Below are 17,163 nucleotides of genomic sequence, written 5' to 3'. Positions count from 1 at the left end.
CCAGGCGCCCCCTACTGGCCACACACACCGCGCCCCAGTGGAAAACACTGAGGTAAGCGGATCTGCCCGTATACATTACATACGTGTGTATTTACACCTGCAGCTTTAACCACCTACAATCCACCTTTTTTTGTTGTTGTTGGGAAATCTATAGATTAAATTAAATATTGGTCTCCTATTACAAGCTTTATTCGTGAATTCCGAGACAGTTTTACGTAATAAGACAAACCATAATAACAAATAATTAAATAAATAAATGAGGGGATACGACAAAAAGCGTCACAACGAAACGCACGTCACGATCTTAAATAAAGCATTAAAAATATATGTATTTTAACTGCTTTCAAATTGTTTAACACAACAATAAAAACGTTAATAGATGAATATATTCGTACAATTAGAATAAGTTATAAAATATGAAATATACGTCACGACCTAGAATGGAATGAATACATTTAATACATTTTTGTGATTAAATTGTTAATTGATAGGCCTTTATATAATAAATAATAAATGATGTCCTTCTTTAAGCCTGTTCGAACTTTTGTAAAAAAAAAATTAAAATAAAAGATTAATAAGATAAGATAAGATAAGATAGTCCTTTATTAGTCCCGCAGTGGGGAAATTCACAGTGTAACAGCAGAAAGGGATAGCAGTAATATCAAATATAAAAGATTTAAATATTTTAATTGCTTTAGTTTATTCAGTTTATTGAATTATTTAGCACAACAGCCAAACTATTATTTTTTCCCACATATAATATGTCAGCTTACAGCTTTGACACGTTTAAATAAGAAAATAAATATAATGCGTCTCCTGGCTTTTATAAAATAGAGGCGTGGTTTTGCATTCGTAGGCGGGGCTTAGCGTACACGTCAATAAAGCCCACCTGCTATCTGAAGAAGTGAGCCTTCTGTCCTCAGCGTATCCTGAGCTAGCCTACTCATCCAGACAGCTGGTAACAGGTAGCGGGTAATCGCCAGTGTCTTATAGTGTAAAACAAGAGATTGGTTGCATATAGAGTGTCTTTTCTTGCCATGCTCTTCGCAGATACACTGTATTGATAGCAGCTGAAGTCTGTTGGCTTTCCTCAAAAGATCTGGTCCTTTTTAAGCTCTAGCATCCTCTCGTCTGTTGTGGTGTAGAGGTGTGACTGTTCAGTGCTAGGCGTTGATGAAGCAGATTAGCCTATAGTAGGATTTTCCAAAAGGGACAGTGTTTTTTTTTTTGCCATGTGCTCTTTCTCACACAAGTTATGTATGTGTTTGTAACTCTTTGTCTTTCTTCTCTGCAGCATGGTTTACCATCCTGAGTTCAAGAAGGCAGGGCAGCAGCCTGGGCTGCAGGTTTGGAGGATTGAGAAAATGGATCTGGTGGCAGTTCCAGAGAATCTCTATGGAAGTTTCTACACTGGGGACACCTACATTGTCCTCAACACCATTAAGCAACGTTTGGGAAGTCTACAGTATGACCTCCACTTCTGGCAAGGTGAGACTGTGATCTGTTCCTGAACCCACATCTCCTTGTTCTTCTTTTTGTTTGGTGAGCGCTGGGATATCAGATACACGGTCTCTGAATACGGCCTCCTCTTTTTGTTCAGGCAGTCACTGCACAACAGATGAGAGTGCTGCAGCTGCCATTTTTACCGTCCAAATGGATGACTATCTCGGGGGAACACCTGTGCAGTATCGAGAGGTCCAGGGCTATGAATCAAAAACATTTGTGGGCTACTTCAAATCAGGGCTGAAGTATATGGTGAGCTGGGCTACACATCAGTATAGTATCAAAAAAATCATTAAAAACAATGAACAAGGCTTTATGCTCTTGTTTCATCGTGGTTCTATATAGGGTACCTTTTACCCCTTTGTTTACCTCAGCAAGGTGGCGTGGCCTCAGGCTTCAGACACGTGACTGCAGATGAAGAAGGGAGACAAAGAGTCCTCCATGTTACAGGCAGAAGAATTGTGAGGGCCACTGAGGTTCCTGTGAGCTGGGACAGCTTCAACAAGGGCGATTGCTTCATCTTGGATCTGGGACAGGCAATAGAACAGCAGTTTTTTTCTGTTTTCATTTGTTATGTCAGTCTTAACTTTCTATGCATCCATCTGTGTAAACGGTTATACTTGTCGCTTAGTCCGTTCCATTACTGTATGTACTGCAGGAACTATACCAGTGGTGTGGGACGAAGAGCAATCACTTTGAGAGGTTGAAAGCCACCAGTATTTCCAAAACCATCCGTGACAACGAGCGACGTGGAAGAGCAAAACTCTACATATGTGAAGAAGGGGCAGAGCCTGACAAGATGCTGGAGGTATGTGAGGAGAGAGCATTTCTGATAGTGTGGTATTAAATAATCATTTTATTAGAAACATTACCATTTTGCTAGTTCAGACCACGCCTTCAGTTTAAGATAATTTGGGAGAGAAGACTGTAAGAGTGGGGGGAGAACTCAGAGAAGTCTGGAGTTCAAGTGGCTTCTGGTTTGTGATAGAAAGCCAGTCCCCCCTCTGAACACATAGGTGCACTTATTGATTGTAGCCCATCTGAATGCCAATAGTACCCCTCTACTTTGTCAATCAGTGAAGGACCACTGGATCACTATGGGCCAAATATTGTTAGGATGTGGACCATTCTGATTCTTAGCAATGCAGCGACCAGGGGCACGATATAGGGGTAGGGGATTAGGATGATGCTAAGGGTCTGTGACTGACAGGGGCCCTAAATGTATTAATTGAGTATTTTGGCAGAATAGTTCTATGTTTAATGGGGCCAAAGATCTCAGTGACCCTGAGGCATTGTGATGTTGGGGTTAAGACTTCTCTCATTGTTGGGTTGAGAGTAGTCTGCCAACCCAAACAATCAGGATACAGTGGTCCTGAGGTCAGAAACGGACCACTGATAAAGTCCTAGAGGATAAACAATACGCATTGTATTTGGAAATGCATGAGTCACAGTTTTTAACTGTATGCTGGCAAGGTAGAAGTGTCTCTTATAAGGCTCAAAAACCATTCATTCATTAATCTTTATGACTACTTCTAGATTCTTGGACCAAAGCCGGAGCTTCCTGATACAGACTGTGATGACACTGAAACAGATGCATCAAATCGGAAGATGGCCAAGTTATATAAAGTAACATTTGTCTGTTTTTTTTTTTTTTTTTACTAACATCAGAGTTCAATGCATTGAGAGGGTATAATGCTCTGTAAAATCCAACCTGAAGGTGTCTGATGCCAGTGGAGACATGTCTGTCACATTGATAGTGGGTGAGAACCCCTTCTCTCAGACTGCACTGGAGTCCTCTGACTGTTTCATCTTGGACCATGGCTCTAATGGCAAGATCTTCTTCTGGAAAGGTCTGTAGTGAGCTTTTGAGATCCTTCAGTTGCGTATTTTGAGCAGCACTGTATACCCCATCCTGTGCACAACATACCCCTAGCTCTTTTAGACTCTTATTATTGTCTAACCTGTTGACCAAATACCAAATTAAGCTGGGATGACATGATTCCAGGTAAAGGGGCCAGTCCAGAAGAGAGGAGTGCAGGGATGAAGGCTGCAGAGGAGTTCATCCAGAAGATGGGCTATCCAAAACACACCCAGGTCCAGATCCTGCCTGAAAATGGGGAGACTCCTCTGTTCAAACAGTTCTTCAAGGTTTGGCGTGATGTGTCTCAGACTGAGGGAATGGGAAAAGCATATGTGCCTAACAAGATCGCCAAGATTGAGAAGGTGCCTTTTGATGCCTCTACATTGCATGACTCTAGTGCCATGGCTGCTCAGCATGGGATGGTGGACAAAGGGGATGGAGAGAAAAAGGTGAACATCATATTTAAGAACTTATAGGACATCTACATAGAGTTGCTGGTTTATTAGATGCACTTACCCTGTTTGTACTACATAGGTGCATTTTGTAGATTTAAACTGACTGTAGCTATGGACCACCATCAAAAATTATGTCCTATAGTGGTCTATTTTGCAGCAACAGATGGGCTATAGTCAGAAATTACAAATGAACAAAGCCTATATAATAGGCACATAACTCCTTGAAGCCTAGGTTTATTATTCAGTTATTAATCTTAATGCAGAAACTATTGTGAATTATTTAAGATCTGTTTGGTTTTACCACATCTTGTGGTGTCCCACAGGGTTCTAATTTAGGGCCTATGAATCTAATGCTAATGATGACAGTCATGAAAGTGAATGTAGGCTTACATACAGGGTCTAAGGGGTACCTAATAAACTAACTATTAGCAAATGTAATCTACACAGCTGGAAGTGGGCTTTCCAATGGAGCTCTCTAAATGTATCAGTGTGATCTAATGAAATTTAAACAAATTGTACCTTACACTGCATTTTATTCTGTTCTGTAAAGATTTGGAGGATTGAGGGCTCAGACAAGGTGCACATCGACCCCACTACCTATGGACAGTTCTATGGAGGAGACAGTTACATCATCCAGTACAGCTACCAGCATGGGGGACGCCAGGGCCAGATTATCTACATTTGGTGAGATACAAGAATATAGCCAATGCTGCCCCACCCATAGTGAACAGCTGGGATGGTGTTGGTTTTGAATGTGAAGATTTGGCTATGGGCCAGCAGCTTTGTCTGTTCATGTTTCATACTCCTGAGTAATACTATCTGGCAGGATCACCTAACAGTATCATTTACAGTCATTATGTGCATCACTTGGCTTAACTTCAGTTGTTTCTCATAAGGAACTGCTATTGTAAAAGTCCAGGTAAAAAAAAAAATATATCTTATAATATATCTTTTGTACACAGGCAGGGAGAAGATTCCAGCCAAGATGAGAAAGGTGCTTCCTCCATCTTGGCCGCTCAGCTGGATGAGGAATTGGGTGGAGGAGCAGTGCAGGTAGCCTACATTCTGACCTATTGCCATAAGTCTTTACCAGCAGTGTTGTCTTAATGAATGTTGACTAGTCATTATGCTCTTCAGTCATTTCGTTAAGTGCTTTGTTAAGCTTTGTATTGCATAAAGTCATTTGGTCTGTGTATACTTTAGTATGAATTGTTTCTCTCTACTGACCTTTACTTACTGTACACTTACTTTACACTGTACTGTGAGTTCCCCTATATACTATTGTAATTTGTACAAAAATGCATCAAGAACATGCTTACCCAGATGTCTCAATGCTCTAGGTGCGAGTGGTTCAAGGTAAAGAACCTCCTCACCTCATGAGTCTTTTTGGAGAAAAGCCAGTGGTGGTGTACAAAGGTGGAACGTCCAGACAAGGCGGCCAGTCAGCGGCTGCCAAGATCCGTCTCTTCCAAGTGCGGTCCAGCACTGCTGGGCATATACGGGCCATTGAGGTGACTGGTTTGAGTTATGTGTAAAAGTTTAGGCACCCTGGTTCAAAAATAATTTGATGGGTTTTTGAAGGGGGAATTGATAGACTATATACTAGGGCTGTCCCGATCAAGTTTTTCTGCCCGTCGCTTTTTGTAAAACTACCCTATTTCGGTAAACAACAAAAAAACTTTATTTGAACTAATGGGTGGGGTGATGTTAGCAGCAAAAACAAGACTTCTAATTCAAACACTCTCTCCAACAGCATAATTTAAGGTGAAATGAAAAGTTGGAGTAAAAAAAAAACAACTTCAGCCTGCTAACTGGTAACATCACCACACTTATCAGCTCTAATAACGTGTGCACTAGAATAAGGTCACAAAGCTAGTTTATGTTCCTTACTGCAGCAGGTGGCCGCTAAAATTGTTGAATAATGGTGCCTAGAGGATGCCATAGGACTCTCTGGTACTATAAAACCAAGGATTTTTTTTTTCATTCTAACCCTCAATAAAAGGTTGACCCCATGGCCTCCAATCTCAACTCCAATGATGCCTTCGTTTTGGTGGACCCATCAGGCTCAGTGCTGTGGGTCGGTAAAGGGACCAGTGATTCTGAGAGACGTGGCGCTACACAGCTCAGTGAAACCTTAGGGGTAGAGGTTGCTGAAGTGGCAGAGGGTGAAGAGGGAGGTATGAACAGTGTGTTTATCTGTGTAATATTCTTACCCATTAATTACAGTCATGTACTTAAAAATATATATTTTTGTCTGCTACTGTATTTGTAAAGATGCCTTCTGGGAAGCTCTGGCAGGGAAAGCAGAGTATCGCACCTCTGAAAGACTGAAGATCAAAATGGACTCTCATCCTCCTCGTCTGTTTGCTTGTTCTAACAAAACAGGACAGTTCAGGGTGAGGTACTTATTACTTGGTCTACAATGCTGCTACTCTGTCTAAATGAAATTGAAAGACCGGTTTCCATCACTGCACTGGTAGCAGCTGTTTGGGAAGAAATAACTCCTGAACTTGTCTCCTGATATTAGATCGAGGAAGTACCAGGGGAGATGACTCAAGAAGATCTGGCTCCTGATGATGTCATGCTCCTGGACACCTGGGACCAGGTAAACTCTTGAAGAGCTTTATGAATTAAAAATAAAGTGTTTACAATAGTTAGGCCATAAACACTATGTTCTAAGGTCTTTGTATGGATTGGAAAACAAGCCCATGAAGAGGAGAAGACTGAGGCAATTACATCAGGTAAGGTGGTGTGTAAAACGAGAGCATGCCTATGTGCATTCATAGCCTTTTTCTCTGTGCTGCTGAATTCCTCAAGCTGTCCATTGTCTCCTCAGCTGCCCGATACATTGAAACACACCCTGCCATCAGGGACAAGAGGACTCCCATTGTGAAAATAATGCAGGGCTTTGAGCCTCCAACCTTCACTGGATGGTTCCTAGGATGGGATTATGACTACTGGAGCTGTGGTCCACTGGAACGAGCTCTGGCTGTTCTGGAGCATTGAACCTACAACCTTCAAAGTGACCTCATCAGTCAATATGAATTCCTCACATTTACTGTTCAGATCAAACTGTATTAAAGATAAAGTACCAGATAGCAATTGTGGGGGTTGTTCCATACAATTCATAACAATTTACAAGCTTTTCCAGAACCCAAAGCCCAAAGGCACAGATGACCAAACCTGGTAGACAGTGATCAGTACCTACCAAAAGTGATCCAAAAAAGGACCCCGATAGGGTCATGGGAACTTAAGGTGCCAGATACAACAGGACACTCTTAGGTCTTGTTGAGGCCATGCTTTGAACAGTCGGCTCTATTGTGATGGCACAATGGGGACTTGCTCATTATTAGGCAGGTCATGCTAATGTTCTGGCTGATCTGTGTACAGTGAGGTGACCCAAGTCATATACATACTACTATGAGCTATTTCTCACTCAGTTTTTGCCCAAAGGGTGCACAAAAGGTGACTGTTGGTGACAGAAGGTGACTTTTCAAATAGAATAAAAAAAAAACCCAAACATCTGATGTACCAAACATCAGTGAATGTCACCACACTGTTACAGAGGAGGAGAATTAAAAAGGTGCTTTAAAAAAACAAAAATATAAAAATATGTATGACAAATGTTTACAACACGAACAGAACACAGCTTGTTTATAAAATTTATAAAATAGTTTGTACGGAAACAAAACTGATCAGTTTATCTTCACAATCCCCTTCATTATACAACACAGGACTGGATGAAACTTCTACAAGCCCTGATTTGTTTTTTCTCCCCCCTAAAGAAGCATCCAGTTATATCTTTTTATAAACATTAACGTTAAATCAGTCATGTGCTGCTCTCTCTCTCTCTCCTCTGCTTTTAGTCCTTATTACTTTTAGTTCTCACTGTTTTCTTCACCGCCACCATCCTCATCCTGCTCTTCCGCCTCCTCAATATCTTGGTCGTTAATATCCTGGAAGATGTCTGAGAGCAGGAAGGTCGTCTGTTGGCTTTTCTTGAGCTGCATTACATTACGGTCATCATTGTGTTTTAGCTCCTTTTCGAGGCATGGCAGGACTTTCTCATAAAGAAAGTCGATTATATCTGGTGAAATATTAAACATGAGACTTTATAAAAGCTGCTAGGGTTTTTGTTTGCTTGTTTTTTTTTTTGTTTTTTTTTTAAACCCCAGACATTTCCGCTACAGCACTGAACATTGCTTTAGTTTAAAATTATTTAAATAGCAAATGTGCTAGCCATTGTAAATATTGGCTTTAAGAAACTTTAATTTCTTAGTAGGAGTAAAGGTCTTACCTCCGAAACATTTGGACTGCCAGTGTGGCACATGACAAACTTTGAGTTTGTGCCATTTTCTTTGCACATACGAAGGAGGAACATCTCTACAGAGGAAGAAAATCATTAGACATGAAGATAGAAACAGCCACCAACCTTCAGGTAGAAGAGGTCAAACTACTGTGAAATGTTCTAATTGACCAGCCTTGCCATTTATAGCCTTATACAATACTTTTGGAGTAATTGGAGTGACTAAATCTCCAGAGAAGACTTCCTACTAGATTTTGTTAGTAAGTTGGATGATCACCAGCCCACCTCATCCCAAAAGTGCTGGATGGAGCACCATCATTCCAGAGAACACAGTTCCACTCCTCCACAGCTCAATGCTCCTGTAGCCCAAGCCTGGCATTAGGATAGTGCAAATAGCTTCATGTTTATCCATGCTTTATCTAATACTTCTCTTTAGGGACTAGACAAGCTGTGTGAGAGCGTAACCTAAAGTAGCTGAATGCATTCATTTTGACATGCGTGTGTATGTACGCATGTATGTATATATAATAAATATCTTCCGCTCATGTGCTATAAAGCTTAATCAAGAAGACCTTACAAAAACAACATGCCTATTTTAAGAGATGTATGCTTCTTAGTTAGACAGGTTTACATTTGGAATAAATTCACTGCTACTATCTTGACATGGTATTGTAATATCAGTATTTAATACTTGATATACAATAGTGTTCCAAAACTCTCCAAAAACTCTTGCTTACGGTATTCAATGTGGGCGATATAAGAAAAGTACTGTGAGAATAGTTGCTCAGTGCCAGCTAGGAACCACGCTTACCCAATCACTGCTGTCAAAGCATCCCAGTTGACATAGGCAACATCATCTACTTGCATTTCATACATCCTGGAGGAGGGGGAGACATAGTTTAATTAAACAGTACAACACAGGTTTAGGTGTTAGGTACTCTCACACTAGGAGCCTGTTTACACCTGGCATTAACAGGTGATCGGATCACATTTGTATTTTTTTAATTGAAGGGGGTCAGAGATAAATCTCGTCTACATTTAATACAAGTGTAAATGGAATGCGTTAATGCGAGTAATAATTACTGTGGGTCTTGGCTTCTCTGTCCCTTGCTTTGTCTCTCTCCTCGCTCCTTTACCAGCAGATGAGAGCAGAGTTTGTTGCCTTGTGGTTTTATTAGTAAATAGCATTTTCTGACAGAGCCGTTACAGGGATGAGAGAACCATTAATTGTCCCATCATGTTGTAGAGCCCCCACTGTTTTTCTATTTGGATACAAGATGCATGTTAATGCCAAGTTTAAGCAGATGGGGCAGCAATACATCTTGGTCTGTTATTTAATTAGATCGCTCTCAAACAGAGTTTTTGGCTTTGTATGTACAGCTAGTCCAATATCCTTGCAGAACCACAACTTCCTTGCATAAGGAACTGAAGGTTCTTCAGTTCCTGTCCTGGAGGGTCAGTGTCCAACACAGTTTCCCCTTGCTGAACACACCCCTTAAAACATGCCAAATGGAGTTGATAGAGGGGTTTAAGCTCCTCTCGTTGAATGAAAAAACTATAATATAAATTTTGACATGACCGTTTTAATTAAATCACCACATATGAGAAAGAAAACTACAGAGAAAAACTTACGCTTTTATTAGTTTTACTTTGATCTCGTCAGAGTTCTTCTCTGTGTGCTCAGCTCCAGAGGACATTTTTACAGCCAGCACGGACATCCTTAAAATTGCATATGAATATTCAGCAAAGAACAGCAGACAACAATTTAAAAACATCACAAAACATAATTCCCATATTCTGTGTTAAAAGCTGACTCACCATTTCTCTCTGCACTTGGCCCATGAGCGAGTCTCTACCTGTGCAGCAATCTTCCGCCAAGGAAGCCCTTGGTAAAGTATTTGTCTACTGACTCTGGTTGAGCTGATATCGGTGACTCCAGGTTGGACCTGACTGATTATATGATCCCGCACAGATCTCAACAGTCTTTGTACCTCTGCCTTGGACCAATAGCCTTCCTTTAAATCTGGACAATACATATATGTATGTTAGGAACACAATACAGCCTATTATAGGAGGATGAATGTGAATGTTTCTGGAAAACAGAACACTTACTGAGCTGAGAGTACCGTTTCTCAAGTGAGAGAGCGCTTCTTCCGGTCAACTCTGAAATCTTCTTCCAATTATTACCATGTAATGTGTGCAAAGCGCGAAGTTGGTGAATTTCTGTCTTCGAAAATCTTGAAAAATAAGAACAGAATCATGGTTTGAACCTAAATGTACAAAACTTGCATCAAATAGTTTCCACTGTCAAACAAAGAAATTGCCTGGAACCTAACAGGTAAAAATCCCCTTACTTGCCCTTGTGAGCACTGCCATCGAAAACTCTTCTTCCACGAGCATAAACGTCATGACAGGACCTGGGAATTCCATCCGCTGTTAGGACAGACATTACCAGTTATTTAACACAACATATTTTCCTAAACAGTGAGGCTGCATAACAATTAAAATTCAAAAGCACTCACCTATCACTGCAAAGAATCTGTGCATCTTTTTAAGTCTTTTTATTTGTTCCTGCTCTTCCTTAAAGTGATGAGTGAAGAAGAGCTTTGTGGCATTGTCTATCCCAGTGAGGGCCAAGAAGTCATCAACGTTCTTCATTAGAGTCTCATTTTCCTTTGTAGTGAACCTTCCGCGATTTAGGGGGATACCTGAAAAACAAGACCCACAAATTACAGTCTCCACTACATCACAGTACACAGTTTAGTTTTTCTTAGATATTTAGCACAATACATGCATCTGTAATCACAGACTAAAAACATGAGTAGCGACAGATTCTTATAAACTACTATTTAGATACTCTGTCATACTTAGAGTGGTTTTCATTTAACATCTGCTGCTCATCTAATTAAAAACAGTTTAATTACACTGATTTTAATGAAAACTGCAGCTCATCAGTGTTTATTAAGCACTAACTGTATCCTCAATATGCATAAAAAAGCATATTGTTATCACGATAACAAAATTTATCACAATACGAAAAAAGTCATATTGCCCAGCTCCAGGTTAAAATAATTTATTTTTGTTTTTAAATTAATAAAAATGTTTGACTTATTTTAGGGCAGATTTTATGTATTTAGGTATTTCTGTATGTCTTCTCTTTCTTTTTGCTCGCAGGCACTTCATGAGGTACTAGGGGTGGCAACCACTTTAAAAGTCGATTAGTTGGTGAGGTCACTTGTGTTTTTGTAGAAAAAACTGCCTCAATCTGGATGCAGAGCTACAAAGAAAACATACAGATTGAGCAACTGGGTCACGCAGAATTGAAGTAAATCTACTCAGAGCTGTTTTAAATGAAGAGACCAGTCACTGGTTGATATATGAATAGGAGTGTCAGCAACACTTAACATGGCGTCTGTTTACGGATAAAGTCTCGCCATTCGACAAAAAAGCCAACCAGCCAGCTAATTATTGATGAAGTTCTGCTCTTCAACAACAAAAAAAGCCAATCAGTTTGCTTGTTTATGCTGTGAACAGAACAGAATTAACAATATTGCAGCTTCAGATAAATTTAAAAGCTGATAGCTACATCAGGGCTACTTGGTAATAATCCCAATAATCAATTTTTCATCACTTAAAATAATCATGTTACTTTTCATCTACTAGACCTTCCAGCAACTGTGACAACTAGCTCCTGCACCCATTTATGATTAGAACACTAACAGAGACATCGTACTACTTAAATACCTGTAGATTGCATGTATAATACAATAATACATTTTTATATATTTATAATTTATTTTTAATTAATTAGCAAAAACAAAATGTGTTCAGTTGTGCCTCACTCTTCCCTGCACTGACAGCATGTATGAATGAAAAATGTTAATCTTACCCCTTTTCTTGAACTCCTTATACCTGGGCAGGTCATAATGAATCATTTTATTTATATCCTCAGGTTCTCGTGACTCTACAGTGGGAATAAACTGTTTAAGTTCCTCCAGAAGACGTTCATCAACCTGTTTAGTAACTCCTTTGCTATTTCTCCTCTTGGCAAAACCAGTGCCGATTTGTACCCGCTCAGCAGCATAACCATCATCCTCTAGTTCAGTTTTTGGAACGGTCTGTCTCTCTTGTGTGGTCAAACTGGTCTCCTTGTGCGCTGCTTTGTTTTTCTTTCTCTCTCGTCTTTTCTTGCTCTGATTTTCTTCTGGTTCTGTTGTTACATTGATATCCTCCATCTCATGGGACTGTGCTGCTGTAGCAGCAGATCCCAATACCTCCATCTGCTCTGCCAAAACGCTGGAGTCCTCATTTCTCTCTTTATTTCTCTTTTCTTTCTTTTTCTTTTTTTTCTTGCCCGATTCTCCCTGTCTGTCTTCAGACGTCATCTCACTTTCATCCGACTTCACGGTTACGTCCATTTCTACTTTGTATTTGTCCTTGGACCTCTTCTTTTTTCTTGAGGCATCACTTTCAGATTCTTCATATGTAACATTCTCCTCTGTCTGTCCCAGCTTCTCTTTCTTTTTCTTTTTTTTCACAGGCGTTTCAAGAGGAGACATTTCATCTGCTGAACCATCTACATCTCCCAGGTCAGGTTTAGCAGCATTGTTTGAAGGAACTTCAGAAATGTGTGTGTCGTGAATATGAGTTACTTTCTCATCCCTTAATTTTGCCCTCTTTTTCAGTGTCCCTTTTCCCAGTTCACCTTCAGTCTGAAGTTCATAGCTTTCATTCTCACTTTCCTGGGTGGGCAGATCTCTTTTCCTGTGCTTCTTTTGAGGCTTTTCTGAACTGCTGGTCAACATCTCCAGGTGTCTTGGACTCAAATTGTGCGTGTCTGTTTGTAATGTACGTTTTTCAGGACTTTCACTTGCAAAGGAGCTGCTGGGACTCATCTCCAGAAAAACATCACTGACCCTCTTCGTTTTCTTATCCTTGGTTTTTCCCATCTCTTGCGTTATATAAAACTCTGCATATGCACTTTAATAAGAACTCCAGACGGCTCACACCTCTTCTGTAACCAAAAAAAGCAACATGAGACATTATAACCCTTGCAAGAAAAGTAGAAGAAACTACAAGACTTGCACGGAATCAGCGCTATACTGGCATTTACACACAGTCTCTGTACTGGCAATAGAGAGCACTGACACCATGAAGCTTACTGGCGCCTTACATTTGTACATATGCGCAAGTAGGGGGACATAATCTTACTAAGCTTATATATATATATATATATATATATATATATATATATATATATATATATATATATATATATACACACACACACACACACACACACACACACACAATATATACACATACATATACATATATATATATATATATATATATATATATATATATATATACACATATACATATATATATACATATATATATAGCAATTTTACATTTTTCATAGCTCTTTTCAAATGTGCAGTCCCTCAACAAGTAAATGCTGTTCTTTCAAGCCTATTATTTTATTTTATTTGGGATAAGATATAAAAATTTACAACCTATGAAAAGTGAAACACTGTAAATATATATAGGTATATATATATATATATATATATATATATATATATAGATAGAGAGAGAGAGAGAGAGAGAGAGAAATATAGATATATACAGTCATGCCCGAAAGTACACGATGCACGATGATGTACAAGAGGCATCATTGTGGGAAAAAGTATTTCTCAGCTTTTATACACATTTGAACAAAAAGTGGCATGTCCAAAATTATTCATACCCTTTGAAAACTGTCACAGTATATGGGAAAATCCAAAGTTCTATACCATTCCAAATAGTCCAAGCTGTTTTAAAGCATCCTAATTACCCTGATTCATTGGGAACAGCTGTTTTAATCAACTCAACAGGAGAAAAACAGCAGCTCTCTGCAGTTGGTTTGTGGACAGTCATGGCTAAGACAAAGGAGCTCACTAAGGACCTGCGGCTGTGCATTGTGGCCGCTCACAAGTCAGGAAAGGGCTATAAAGCCATATCAAAATGTTTTCAAGTTCCAGTGGCTACAGTGCAAAGTATTATTAAAAAATACAAGAAGTTCCGCACTGTGGAAAATCTCAGAAGATGTGGTCAGAAGCCAAAAGTGACACCTGTGCTGGCCAGGAGAATAGCGAGAGAGGTGAAGAAAAATCCAAGGATCACCACCAAGGCCATCCTGGTGAATCTGGACTCTGCTGGTGGCGACATCTCAAGGCAGACAGTTCAACGGACACTGCACACTGCTGGGTTCCACGGACGCAGGCCAAGGAGGACACCACTTCTCCAGAAAAGGCACACAAAAGCCCGCTTGACCTTTGCAAATGCTCATCTGGACAAAGAAGAAGACTTCTGGTGTTCTGTTTTATGGTCAGATGAAACAAAAATTGAATTGTTTGGCCACAATGATGTGTGCACCATTTGGCGTGAAAAAGGAGAAGCCTTCAACCCTAAGAACACCATCCCCACTGTCAAACATGGTGGTGGGAACCTAATGTTTTGGGGGTGTTTTTCAGCCAATGGACCAGGGAACTTGATCGCAGTAAATGGCACCATGAAAAAAGAGCAATACATCAAGATTCTCAACAACAACATCAGGCAGTCTGCAGAGAAACTTGGCCTTGGGAACCGGTGGACATTTCAGCACGACAACGACCCAAAACACACAGCCAAAGTGGTGAAGAAATGGTTAGCAGACAAAAACATTAATGTTTTGCAGTGGCCCAGCCAGAGTCCTGACTTGAATCCAATTGAGAATCTGTGGAGGGAGCTAAAGATCAGGGTGATGGCAAGGAGACCCTCGAACCTCAAAGAGTTGGAGCTCATCACTAAAGATGAATGGGCAAAAATACCAGTGGAGACATGCAAAAAGCTGGTCAGCAATTACAGGAAGCGTTTGATTGCTGTAATAGCCAATAAAGGCTTTTCTATTAATTATTGAGAAGGGTATGAATAATTTTGGACATGCCACTTTTTGTTCAAATGTGTATAAAAGCTGAGAAATATTTTTTCCCACAATGATGCCTCTTGTACATCATCGTGTTATCTCCTGGGAGATGCCCGTGTCATTTCCAGGCAAAAATATAATTTCTGGTTAAATAAAAGTAAATTTAAGTCAAACTTTGACAGGGGTATGAATACTTTCGGGCATGACTGTATGTATATATATATATATATATATATATATATATATATATATATATATATATAGCAATTTTACATTTTTCATGGCTCTTTTCAAATGTGCAGTCCCTCAACAAGTAAATGCTGTTCTTTCAAGCCTATTATTTTATTTTATTTGGGATAAGATATAAAAATTTACAACCTATGAAAAGTGAAACACTATATATATATATATATATATATATATATATATATATATATATATATATATATATATACATACAGAGAGAGAGAGAGAGAGAATTTATTGATCCCGTAGAGAATTTAGTAGGCAGAATAGTTGATGAATGTACACTTAATATATAGTATTTTTCACCTCCACATAATATTTCTATAGCTTGTAGTAGTGCAGTACTGTATATACTGGGGGAATAGTTACTTTTATTTTCCAACAAAAATACAAATGACACATTTACCACTTCCAGCAATTAATTAAGCATTCCATATGAAGTACTAGATCTATAATATATTTAACTGTATTTAATGTTGACCACCCAAAGAGTAATTTAATGATTATTTACACTGTAAAGACTCATCGAGCCAACTACTATCAGCAGTATGATCCTCTGACGCAGGAAACCAGGTATTTTCCACTCGCACTGCCTCCTTCTCGATTCATCTAAACACCTTAAAGCAAAACTCAGAAGCTCAGAAACCCGTAATAAAGGAGCTGGATTTTAAATGACGGCTGTGTGATTAGTGTGTGGTGAGTTTTACCTGCTGAAAGTTGCATGTTTAAACAAACGTGGCGCCCTGAGCTCCGTGTTTTGATTCCTGTACGCTGCACGTTAACACGAGGCGCCCTCTGACCAACATAGGACACTGGACCGGCACTACTGCCGCCTAGCGTACAGGAGGGTAAGGCCAGGGCGAAGCTTATCAGACTCTATAAAGGAAGCATTTACCGAAAAACATTTACACAATCTATACAATTTTCTCCTTCACCTAAAGGGCCACGACACATTAGGGGTTAGGTATCCCTGGAGCTATTAAAAAGGATCTTCAGATTTTTTTTTCAAAGAATGATCCTGATTTCCTCCTTATCCTGATCCTCAACAAAAACGACAGGCCTAATAAAAAACAATAAGTGATTATGAAACTGCATTTAAAATGGCTACTAAAATTTTAGGCCCTAATCTGATCTATTTAACTAGGTATAGAGCAGCGACTTTAGGTGCAATGTCAAATTAAGTACACTAGATGGCGCTAGATTATCAATTTGGCAGCGACACCTACCCTAATAGTCTGTGTGCGCCCCCTAGCAACATTTTTTAACAGGCTCCTTTTTTCCTATAAGCCAGTTAAAACCAATCCCACCACTGTGCACACTTTATCTCCAACACTAATCTAACACACCTGATCCAGGTAAAAAATAATAAAGGCCTTCAGGGGTATCTGAATATTACAGACAGGTGTGTTCTATCTGAACGTCCCAGGGCCTCCATGAGCCAAGACCACACTCACACACTATCTGTCCAAATGTTTCTGGACACCCCTTCCAATGATTGCATTCTGCTACTTCAAGTCGCATCCATTGCTGACACAGATGTGCAAATGCACACACACACACACACACAACTTGCAGAGTCCCTGCAGAGAAGTGTTGGCAATAGAATAGGACTCTCTGGAGCGGATGAACATGACCCTATTTGCACTATACCTAATGCCAGACGTGGGCTAGAGGGGTGTTAAGCCCACCAGCATTGAGCTGTGGAGCAGTGGAACTGTGTTCTCTGGAATGATGGTGCTCTATCCAGCAGTTTTGGGATGAGCTGGGGAGTTGAAGGTGCAGTTAGGTGGTGATCGTGCAATATACTGACCTCACACTCTTAGAACTGAATGCTGTCAAATCC

At 39.8% G+C, this 17,163-nt stretch overlaps 2 protein-coding genes across 4 annotated transcripts; one reads left to right on the top strand and one right to left on the bottom strand.

Moving 5' to 3' along the window:
* The first annotated feature begins 900 nt into the window (after window positions 1-900).
* gsnb (gelsolin b) lies at window positions 901-6,921 on the top strand. The gene is made up of 16 exons (XM_072664451.1): window positions 901-965; window positions 1,295-1,488; window positions 1,601-1,755; window positions 1,878-2,039; window positions 2,162-2,311; window positions 3,040-3,129; window positions 3,221-3,353; window positions 3,509-3,813; window positions 4,370-4,503; window positions 4,782-4,872; window positions 5,160-5,330; window positions 5,822-5,996; window positions 6,094-6,215; window positions 6,347-6,424; window positions 6,500-6,560; window positions 6,656-6,921. The coding sequence occupies exons 2-16, from the start codon at window positions 1,296-1,298 to the stop codon at window positions 6,823-6,825; spliced, it is 2,190 nt and encodes a 729-aa protein (XP_072520552.1). The 5' UTR covers window positions 901-965; window position 1,295; the 3' UTR covers window positions 6,826-6,921.
* A 535-nt stretch (window positions 6,922-7,456) lies between these two features.
* Window positions 7,457-16,114, bottom strand: LOC140541694 (transcription termination factor 1-like). Of its 3 annotated transcripts, none has more exons than XM_072664449.1 (10): window positions 16,028-16,114; window positions 12,015-13,136; window positions 10,648-10,833; window positions 10,480-10,558; window positions 10,238-10,362; window positions 9,944-10,148; window positions 9,758-9,844; window positions 8,937-9,002; window positions 8,117-8,202; window positions 7,457-7,906 (listed from the first exon to the last, which is right to left on the bottom strand). In XM_072664449.1, the coding sequence occupies exons 2-10, from the start codon at window positions 13,072-13,074 to the stop codon at window positions 7,698-7,700; spliced, it is 2,103 nt and encodes a 700-aa protein (XP_072520550.1). In that variant the 5' UTR covers window positions 13,075-13,136; window positions 16,028-16,114; the 3' UTR covers window positions 7,457-7,697. The 3 variants fall into 3 exon arrangements, with proteins under 3 accessions (XP_072520550.1, XP_072520549.1, XP_072520551.1); XM_072664448.1 differs by having other exon boundaries at window positions 12,015-13,139; window positions 16,028-16,113; XM_072664450.1 differs by lacking the exons at window positions 7,457-7,906; window positions 8,117-8,202; window positions 8,937-9,002 and adding an exon at window positions 9,009-9,387 and having other exon boundaries at window positions 12,015-13,139; window positions 16,028-16,113.
* Window positions 16,115-17,163: the final 1,049 nt, after the last annotated feature.

The sequence above is a fragment of the Salminus brasiliensis genome, chromosome 20 (genome assembly GCF_030463535.1).
Source record: "Salminus brasiliensis chromosome 20, fSalBra1.hap2, whole genome shotgun sequence".
Classification (NCBI taxonomy): Eukaryota; Metazoa; Chordata; class Actinopteri; order Characiformes; family Bryconidae; genus Salminus; species Salminus brasiliensis.
Note: the sequence above shows the minus strand (reverse complement) of the source record. Positions and strands in the feature narration are given on the sequence as shown.

Bases quoted from the DNA above. Each gene is read 5' to 3' on its own strand.
- LOC140541694 (XM_072664449.1), bottom strand. From the start codon at position 13,074: ATGGGAAAAACCAAGGATAAGAAAACGAAGAGGGTCAGTGATGTTTTT. The intron at 10,559-10,647 runs GTGAGTGCTTTT...CTGTCCTAACAG, and splicing joins CAGATTCTTTGCAGTGATAG to CGGATGGAATTCCCAGGTCC. The intron at 9,003-9,757 runs GTAAGTTTTTCT...CCCCTCCTCCAG, and splicing joins AAAGTAAAACTAATAAAAGC to GATGTATGAAATGCAAGTAG.
- gsnb (XM_072664451.1), top strand. From the start codon at position 1,296: ATGGTTTACCATCCTGAGTTCAAGAAGGCAGGGCAGCAGCCTGGGCTG. The intron at 3,354-3,508 runs GTCTGTAGTGAG...ACATGATTCCAG, and splicing joins CAAGATCTTCTTCTGGAAAG to GTAAAGGGGCCAGTCCAGAA. The intron at 5,997-6,093 runs GTATGAACAGTG...GTATTTGTAAAG, and splicing joins GGCAGAGGGTGAAGAGGGAG to ATGCCTTCTGGGAAGCTCTG.